We start from the raw sequence: 10468 nt of genomic DNA on the forward strand, positions 1-10468 counted from the left end.
CCACAGCCCCTTGAACAACCTGCATACATCAAGTTTTGACCACAGTTCTGGAAATTGTTTGCTCACTGTATATGAATTCTTCAGCTGTCTTCCATATTTTCCTGCCTGCAAACCTCATGCCCATTTTAAACATCTGATCCAGTCCAATTAGTAAACAAACCAAAGAACACACCTTGAAGCACTTCTATGACAGAAGTCCACCAACCTGTTATATGCTAAAGTAAAAAAATTCCATGATCAAAAAAAATCTTCAGGACAACAACATCAGAAGCAGCAGCTTGCAAGTAAACACCTCTGCTCATGACAAAATTCCGGTATTGTTTGTTACTAATGAAACTTTTCATATATGTCCTTCAGAGTTCACAGCCATCCTAAAAAACCTATTTGAAAGACAAGGAAATCAATGCTATGCAAAAACTTGGTTTGTGAATTATATGGTAACCTTAAAAACCAGAAATTCTGTAAAATCTGATTTTCATAACACATCTGATGAGGAGTGGTTTCTTCTCTCACTACCCCAAGACAATAGCTTAGATTTAATGTGCAAGGCTTCTCCAATATCACTGTATTACATTTCCTGCTTTTATCAGAGAAGTTAATAATATAGGTATCAAAAAAGTAAAGTCTCTAACACAATAGAGTTTAATTTTAAGAAGATTTGACTCTACTCTAAGTGAATCACAGCTATTTTGGTTCTCCGTGCTTCACAACTGCATTAATTCCCTTCCAGCCTCAGATCCTTACAGAATAAGTAATAAAAGGTGTTAACCAGCTCATCAGCTCCACAGAATAGCAACGTGGTTCACAGAAAACCTTGCTTCATGTAATAACAACTCCGCTGCTACTCTAGGTCAATAACAGCTCTGCTGGTCTGCTGCTGCTGGCAAGTTCTCCAAGAACAGCTGCAACAAGAGTCAAGACCAGTAACACAAGGAATTATTCAGTGGGCACAAGCTAATCCCAACTAGCAACCAATCCTGTGGGACTTTCAGAAAAAGGGAAAAAAAAAAAAAAAAAACAAAAAAAAACAAAACAAAAAAAAAAAAAAAAAAAAAAAAAAACAAAAAAAAAAAAAAAAACAACCAAGCATTGATATGAATCAAAGTTTTTTCTAAAAAATAAACCAACCACCACAAGGGTAGAAGACAAGAAATAATATTCCAAATTCACTTTAATTTATTTGTCTTTTTAATAAAAGACAGTTTTGTGGACATAGAGGACAGATGTTCTCCTATTAAAATCAACTGCATGACTCCTATCAGCACACATAGGTCAAGTACAGACCCCACTTGTTTTTTAAGAAGCACTGGAGTCTTCTCCCAGTCACAATGAGAGACAGGAGGTAGGAATAGTGCTTAAACATATGCTTAAGAAAGAAAATAAGTTCCCACATCAGAATCTGGTTTCGAAGAGAGCACATAATCAAGCTCTTTTTTTTGTTTGTTTGTTTGGGGTTTTTTTTGTTTGTTTGTTTTTTAATCCTTTTTTGTTGTTAGTGGTGGGGCTTGTTTTGTTTTACTTTTTAAGCTCATCACCTTATTTCTTGCTGAAGGATTTTAACTTGGCACCTCCAACCATTAAGAAGGGTGGCAAGCATTGACTCTAAACACTATCTGGAGCACTTCTCATCACAGACAAGGGCACCTACACTTTTCATCTTGGAGTTAGGGACCTCAGCTCTGGGAAGCGTCTCATAAATCCACATTATACTTGTGGGGGGAAAAGGAATCAGGGATGCAGAGAGCAATGAAAATAAACTATTTATCAATCCTGAGAACTCCCTTTACAAGTGTTTTACGTGAGAAATATCATCCAAATCAGCACTTAATAGCACAGGTATTTTTCACCAACCTCCAAAATCCTTTCGTGGAGTCACGCTGGCCAGTATGGTAACAGTATCGAAGAACTAGGAGACAGATACAAAGTCCTCCCTAACCACACGCTGCAGGAAGCCAGAGGCAAGCAGAAGAGAGCCTTTTCCTGTCGGGCTGCTGCGGGCCAGCAGCGGTGCCTGCATTTGCATCCACAAGGCTTCGCTCAAGATTGCATCTACCAAGGTTTGCAGCTCCTTGACACGGTGCCATCCACACTCTTCTCTTCTGCAGCAATTAAAATCCACCTTGTTCATCACAAATAGATGTTGACTAAATCCTACACTGACGAGACCCACCTCATCCTTCACTCCCCACCACTGCCTGGGAGCTCCCTAGCAAATGACAGAAGGAAGTTCAGCATTGAGCAGCCACAGCTCCAGCCTGCACACTCGCAGCAGTAGCTATTAAACAGGGAAGTACACAGCAGCATTCAAAGTCTGAGAGGCTGAATTGTTCCTCAACTGAACAAGAACAAAAACCTGGCACCCAGACAATCCAGGTTTTACAGGAAGCCTTCGTGCTTTGGAGCGCTGTCTGAGTCAAGTAATATTTTCTGTAAATGCTCTTCCAAAACAACGCATTTCAGCTTCCAAAGGATTACAACTGTGGCTGTGAGCCTCAGCAATGCTTGACATACACAAGTATTGTTCCAACATGAAACACAGAGTTTATTAAAAAGCAGGATTATAGACCTTCCCAGTAAACCTAAATCATGTTAAGGATTTTGACCTGTCTTCAAAGCATATCGAATGGAAAGTGTAGTCTCATGTTTCAGGAGCTACTGACTATACCAGCTAGACTAACTACACACTCCTTCTAATGACCAAATTCAATTCCTCTTGTGCTATTTTTCCTCATATATTTTAGGTCTATAATAATCTAATTAAGGCTGAGCCACATCAACTTTATGATAGATGAAGGAAGTCCAGGACGATGTTACATTTTAATTTTATAGCAGTTTGTGTCTATAGAAATTTATAGCACAGTCTTCATATCAACAAAATTCTGCTACAGACAACTTAGCCACAAAATAACGCAGACAAAATACCATAGAACAGCATAAAAAAATTAATTAAGGACTTGTTTATGTATAAGCTTTAACAAAGCCCATGAAACAAAATGTGTAAATATATATGATGATAATTTATCTTAAAGCAAAAACCTTTCAGGAGCCAAAATGAATTCTCAAGATCTTGAAGGCAGACCAATTATATATATATATATATACACACACACACACACACACACACACACACACACACACACATATAAATATATAAATTCCAGAGGCACATTTCACAGAGGTTTGTTTTTGGTTTTGTTTCTTTGTGTTTTTTGTTGTTGTGTTTTTGTTTTGTTTTTGTTTTTATTGTTAGGGGTTTTTTTTAAATTATTATTATTATTATTATTTAAATCAACTTTAATATCCAAAGTACTGGGAATAATGATGTATTGGAATAGAGGGATTTACAACGGCCATCTGTGACTTAATTATTGCTATCCCTGTTTAAGGACTGATTAAGCAGTTTAATCAGAAGATTCTGTGCTCCTGCATGACACACTATGACAAACTACCCAACAGACAGACCACCAAGGCATCAGACCCTACTAATAAAGATCTTGCTCTACATTCAAAGCAGACAGGAGCCCCAAAAGGACACCATGAGCTCATGGGAGACTCTTGAGTCACCTTGAATAAAGTCACTCCAATAAAGTGGATCTCCAAAGGCAAACACAGTAACTCTAAAACCACACTGAGGAGGCCGCCTTCATGACACTTCGGACTGAGAAGCAGAAAGACACGCCTTGACACTTGTTTGCTGAGTCAGAACCTTGTTATATTAACCTAAATGCTTCTCAGGAAACAGGCATACAGTTTAAAATTCTAGGAAAGCTAAATTATGCAAACTTGTACTTCACTAACAAATTTAATCTTAGCTGCCTGAAAGTTATGGTACTTCAAACACAGTATCTTAGAGGCTAAAACCTCATTATGCTAACTAAATGTAGTGCCACTGTATTAAGTCCCCTCTAAAACAAGCTGTGAGATATCCTAGTTATTTCAAAGAACTCCTGTTAGAAATAGCATAGATTTTGTGGTCAAAAGGAATGACATTTTTTCTTCCTGTTGCTGTGAGAGTTTGGAAAGTTTCTAAAATAAAGTTACCTGTGCTCATAGTGATATTAAGATCTTGCAGGCCCTGTGAAATTCCAGAGAAAGCAGAAATTAGTATAACATCTGCTGCCCGTTGCCAGGCATTTCTAAGAAAATTGACTTTATTAAATAATTGGTAACTTGTTTATATTGCTATAGCTTGCTTTAGAAACACTGATTGATTCAAGCAATCCTATAATTTCATTGTCCCATAAACTTGACTAGAGATAAATAAAGATTTATGTTCACAGATCAATAGCTCCACAATCACAGAAAAAGCCAAAAAAAACCTTGCCTAGACTAGTCTTATAGTTGTGGAGAGACATACAAATATTTGCAAAAATATTATGGTAAGAGCTGTTAAGTTATAATTCTTTTTCTGAAGCTCAGTTTTTAAACACAGTGAAAAGTACCTAACCTTCCTTGTCTGACTGAAAAGCTACTCTAGATAATGAATTCCAGGCTTGAATTCTCCCAGCTATGTTTTGGTGCTGGATCACAGGTCAAAGAACTGTGAAAAACTTAACAAAAGTACCTTGTTCTATAACTTAATTAAAGAAACTTATAGACTAATACAATGCATTTATCCGTACCCTGTCAAAATTTAAAATGACAAAGGGGAAATGCAGCAAAAGTCTCAAAACCCTTGAACCTCAGACAAGGTAAAGAACTATTCTTCACCTAAGGTCCATCACTGCTTCTTTCAAATATCTCATGCTCCCAGAAGAAACTCCACAGATACAAATGGAGAATGTGCCCATGTGTTATGGCCTTCAGCCTGACAAGAATGGTAGAATTCTGGGAACTGTGGGCAGCGTCAGCTGTCCCTTTATGCCTTACCTCTAACTGTCTAAACCCAGAGGGTTTAGGTGCAATTGCCCCTCTGAGATGAATAAGGCAGCAAAAAGAGAGAGCAAATGAATGTCCAATGTATTAGATGATACAAACATGTCAAAACCAGAACAGGTACTACATCTCAGGTGCTATCACCACTAGTCTCTGCACAGAGGAGGCAGTAAACTTACAAAAAGGAAAAAGAAAGGTGGCAATGAAGCAAGTCAGACTAATACTATTGCCACAGCAATGGTTCTCATACCTCAAGAAGCCCAGAAGCTCTTAGTTTACATCTACATGTAGAAATGCAACCCAATTGCAAAGAAACTCAAATTGGCAGCAAAAGAAAGCACTGAGGACCAGTTCTTCAGCAATTCTTCAGTAGCATCTATAGAACCACTTCTTAAGACGCAGAAACATTCCTTCACAGGACACTCTCCTGGAGATCACCAAGTGCAGGGTTTGGTAATGCTGGTCTGACTCCTGCGGGGGCGGCAGGGGAAGCTGTTGTCCTGCTGCCTCTCTTGCTTTTGAAAATGTTCCCCATGACAAGCATTTCAAAATGACAATAATTGCACTGTGAACAACCATGATGAATATTCTCAGGTGGCAGTAAGAACACAAAATGTGTGGGGCGCTGGAACACACAAAGCTGGGACAGGAAAATACATCAAACCTTCACACGATGAGGCAAATGCAGGGACAATACAAAGTACCATGAAATGCTTTATTTTCACTCATGCCCCTATAGAGTGTACTTGCTGCCTAAATGTATGCATCACATGATGAATAATTCTTGGTAGATCACGCCAAATATTCCCAAAGGCCTTCCTACCCATATGAAAGGGAGCACAGACAACTAACATGCAAATTGCAGCCCCCTTATACGTGGCAGAGAAGCACATGCAACATACAGGCGGCTTTACTCCGGTTCAGCCTTTTGTGCTTTCCCATTCATCGGGCTTTTTTGCTGCAGACCTTTCTGCTGACCATTTGTACACTAATTCACCTAATTAGAAATCCTTTCAGCTATCTCATTCTCAGCAGATATGTTGCAACACAGACATGAATAACCAGTGAGAGGAGAAAAAAAAAAAAAAAAGAAAATGTGAAAAAAAAATATTATGCAATCACAAAACCAGCACTTCCAAATCTCAAGCTCTTTCTGACCTCTTGGTTTAGTTGAGTTTTTTGCTATAGCACTGGTTGTTCATTTGTGCAATTGTGATAAATACAGGTTTTATTGGGGGCAAGGACTGTCAAGCTCAAAGCAAGGAAAAAAGTGCTCAGAAGATGTGAAACTCAAAGGATCAGTGCTAAAATTCTAATTAAACTATTTTAATTGCTCGAAAAAAAATGCATGTTTTTCCTGCAGTCTCATGGATCTGAGAGTAAATCTGTGATTTCTGAATACTTGAGGTTAGCAATACTTGCAAAAGGGCATGAACCTAATAAGCCGACCTATTAGCAACGGGAAGAGAGGTTAAGTGGAAGACTAAATAACCTGACATTATGAGTTGAAACAGCAAGAAAAACTTAGTCTCAACAAGATTTCAACCCTGCTGACACTCCTTTTAACTTCATCTCTCAAAGAGTACTGTAGCTGGGACCTGAACCTAAAGTTTACAGTGTCCAGCCTCCTTCCTACCTTCTGATGCCTTTCACCAAGTGGCAGATAAACCCAGCCTAATATCATAGCTGGGCTAGTACAAGAAGGAAATACGTATCCTTCTCAGGGTATGGGGAACCCTCTCCTCAAGAGCCAGCTCTGTCTGTGGCAGCTCAGCCTAACTAGAAATTCCCAGGGACAAAGGGAGGTTATGATGAGCTGTAATTCAGAGGGGCTCCCACAGATGCATGTGAGTATTTTAAGGGTGTAGCAAAGAATTTTTGTAAGTTTGGTGCAGGCAGGTGCTCTCTGTCTTCGTGTGATGCACTCAGCTCTGTGGATGGAGAGCACCAACTCCAAACGTAAAATATTGGTTTTCTCTCAGTATATGTAACTCCAATGAACCTTATTGGAGCACTGAGGGTGCACTGAGAAGATTACACTCCTTAATGTGCAGTTACAGCTGTACTGTAAATGCAGCATTACGCGCTTTCTATTATGGTTCAAGACCACTCTGCTCTTCAAGACTGCTATAAACCTTAGAAAACAGGGGTTTATAATGGAAATACTGAAATACACAACTCTAAAAACCCCAGCAGAGAGGAAATACATCTATAAATTCAGCTTTTCTTTTCCAGCTTACACATTGGCAAGTTATGAATAATACGTATTTCTACATTACAACAGGCTGACGCACACACTGCTTAGGGTAACCTTTGCTGTAAAGGTGGAGGATGGAAAGAGCTCAGAGTGGAAAGAGCAACCTTTCATCTTGTGTTTTACAGAGTTACTGTAACTGCAATGAATACATGAACCCAGCAATTAAAATTTAGTAGCCTGTGCATCAAGGCTGAATTTCAAATGCACTTTTTTTAGAAAGGGTGGGTTATGTTTCCACGGGCAGCAAGAAAAAGACATGAGACCCCCTCAAACCCCCATCAGCCTTCTTTGTTTTTATAAAAGACTTGGCTGTTGGGATGCTGTTTAAATGACATTACAAATCAGCTTGCTATCCATTAAAAAACAGATATTCTATATATATTCTTTTCTGCATATAAACTAGTCTTTATCTTCCTAACACCACCGAGAAGCAAAATTTGAACTTGCAATTACTGTAAAAAAACCCTGCTCTGTCTGGCAAGAGAAAGATGGGCAGGTAACTGTACTAGCACTGTGGCTGAGGCATTTGGGGATTTCTTCAGGTATTAATATCAACTGCAGAGGTGGGTCAATATAATCCCATTATCCATATCACACTGTGTGTATGAGGAAAGGAAAACAAAACCGACACAATTGCCGTTTGGGAGGAGTGCTGCTGTTGGGTAAATAAGGAAATCCATGCCTGTTTTAAATATTGCAGCCTGACTGTCAGATGGGGAAAAGTATAGTAGGAAGGCCTATCCTCCTTCAGCACCAGGAGGGAGGGGGCAGAGACCCCCACCACTGCTGCTGCCTTCTCAGGTGCCACCACTACCATCCTCTTCCTCAGTCACCTGGCCTGCCCCAGGGTTTTCAGTGGCATCCCCAGCCATCACACTTCTCTGGAGACATTCTTGCAGGAGGTCTGACACCCTGGCTTAAGCTGCCATATGTACTGTCCATGCACAGAGAAACACTCAAAGCTCAGCAAGGCTGCATGCAGGTATAATCCCTGTTTATTATATTAGTGCTGCTCACATGTAAGAAAGTTTTTTCAATGTGTAGGGAATGCTTCCACAATGAGATGCCCCAAAAAATTAATTTCTATTCCAATTCAGATGTGCCTACAAGTTATTTTCTATCACAAATATACCAGCAGTGCCACTAATCTAATGAGGTACATGAAAAATTCACCTGGAAAACAGCCCATGAGACCTCCCCATTACAGCTACTGAGATTTTGAAGGTAATGGATTAATTGGTAGAAGGTTTAGAACTTCTTACCAGCACCTTAAAGACTAGCTATACCATCCCCATTTCAGACCTGAGGGCACTGCATTTAACCCTTCTGCATGTTTGATTCATGAAGGACACCAGCTCTTCAGCTTTCTGCTTTCTGCCTTCACGTATGACAGCAGTTGTGATGCCATGGTGTAAAAACCCCACACACCCAAAACCGTACCTCACACTGACCCAGAGCTGCCAAGCCTATCAACAGGAAGGGAGCTGCCTCCTTGTCCAGACCTGTTTGGTTCAGCACTTGGCAACTTCTGCAGAGACAACAGCAAAGCTACCTACTGCCATTAAAAGGGCAACACAACTCCCAGCAGAATAGCTTTACCAGGAGAGTCTCCTGTCTTCACTTCCACCTTTTTTTGTTTAAATAGGGTCTTGCACCAGTAGCCTCAGCTAAAAACTCTCACTCTGCTCCCACAATTTTTACCCTGCCTGCTGCCTGCTGCTTCACCCCAGAAGCAGTAGCTGAGAACCTGTGACCCTGACCATAGGTAATGCATACAACAAATCTGTGGTCTTCAGAATAATAAGTAAATTACTTGTAGGGAAGGACCACAAGGGTATAATTGTGTCATGGAACCAAGTCTCTATGCACAGGGCTTTGCTGTCTCACGTACACTTAGCCCTGGGAGGTCTGCGCTGTGTCGTCTTGCAAGGTGTTTACCACAGCTCTCTGGCAATTTACACTCAGGTGTAAGGACCAGCAGCAAGGCTGGAATAGTTTCCCAGGCGCCTTCTTGCCAGAGGATCACAGCCAAAACCTTCAGAAGTGTTTTACCTTACCCAGGAAGCACACAAAACCGTTTCTCCTCCCTCTGCTATCTGACCACTGCTCTGTTTTATTAAGCAGCAGGGTGAAACGGAAGCATTTCCAAGGATTTTCACTGTAGTGGTCTGAACAGCCTGAAACTTTGAGTTGCTTCCAGTTAAGCAAACAGCAGATACACTGGAAGAAGGAAACGTACACAGGCAGAGTCTATTGCGGTCACATATGCAAAATGTGTATTTGTCAATTTCTCTCTACTAAAACCTAGAAAGTCAACTTAAAAGAAAAAAGTACTTAAAAAGCAAAGTCAAATTCAGCAAAAAGCTGGATGCTATAAGACCCTTATTCACAAGAGAAAGATTTACTGCCTCTCTAGGGGAGTGGGATTCCTACCCTCACTTTTTCTAAGACTGCAAAATTTTTAATTCCACTAACCTTTACCGAAAAGAGCCAACACACCTAACCACGGCTGCGGGGAAGAATGGCACATCTCCCCGATCCCACACGCTGACACTGCAGACAGCGCCGCCAGCCAAGCCAAATTCCGATGCCTTTGCCCTAGGATGTGCCACAGGAACGGCATGGCAAAGCATCTCAGCCAAAAGCCGGGGGCAAGGAGGATGGACCACAGGATTTACACCGAAAATCCCAGGAGATCCTTACCTTCAGAGGTCTCCCATGCCTCCTCCAGCGGTTCCTGGTTGGGGTGCCAGTCGCAGCTGCCCTGCAGCAGCCTGAGGGCAGCAGCGGGGCGCGGAGCCATCGCCGCCTCCCACGGAACAGACAGGTGCTGGGACAGCTGACTGCCAGGGCAGCGGGACTACAACTCCCAAGAGCCCCCGCGCCTCCCTTCCCCGGCCCCCTGGGCTGCCCCCCGCCACGCCCTCTGGGGACTGTAGTTCCACCTCCAGCCTCTCCAAAAGATACACTCTTGCTGGGAAAGGAGGCTTTGCGTGGCCGCAAACGAAGCTAACACTCTGAGACCTTTAATATATTTCTTTTTTTAAAAAAGGCTATGTATGTATGTTTGCATTATAAATAAATAAATTAATAATAATAATAATAATTTTTTAAAAAGGCACAAAACTCAGCAATTTTTTTGTTTGTTTGTTTGTTTTTTAGCTCCAGCAAGGGGGAAGTGTACTTCCAATTGTCTTTCTGCTTCTGGTGGGGGATCTTTGGTTTGCTGTGAAGGGAGAAGGGAAAAAGTGAAAGCTCATAAGCAAGTGTTGCTAAATAGCTTTGCAAAATCAGATGGGAAAAGCTTAAATGTTCTCAAACACTAATTAGTTAATG

At 41.0% G+C, this 10468-nt stretch overlaps 1 protein-coding gene across 3 annotated transcripts in view; it reads right to left on the bottom strand.

Moving 5' to 3' along the window:
• Window positions 1-9974, bottom strand: part of TBXAS1 (thromboxane A synthase 1) — a 239857-nt gene extending 229883 nt beyond the window's left edge. Inside the window, exon 1 of one of the 3 annotated variants that reach the window (XM_040062920.1) lies at window positions 9836-9974. Coding sequence is in view for 1 of the 3 variants with exons in the window: in XM_040062919.2 (XP_039918853.1) it covers window positions 9836-9935 (100 nt within the window). In the remaining 2 variants the exon portion in view is untranslated. Of the gene's footprint in view, window positions 1-1851; window positions 1989-9835 lie in introns of those variants that run through there. The other 2 variants (XM_040062919.2, XM_058420378.1) reach the window with 2 other exon arrangements.
• Window positions 9975-10468: the final 494 nt, after the last annotated feature.

The sequence above is a fragment of the Hirundo rustica genome, chromosome 4, assembly GCF_015227805.2.
Source record: "Hirundo rustica isolate bHirRus1 chromosome 4, bHirRus1.pri.v3, whole genome shotgun sequence".
In the NCBI taxonomy this organism is placed as follows: domain Eukaryota; kingdom Metazoa; phylum Chordata; class Aves; order Passeriformes; family Hirundinidae; genus Hirundo; species Hirundo rustica.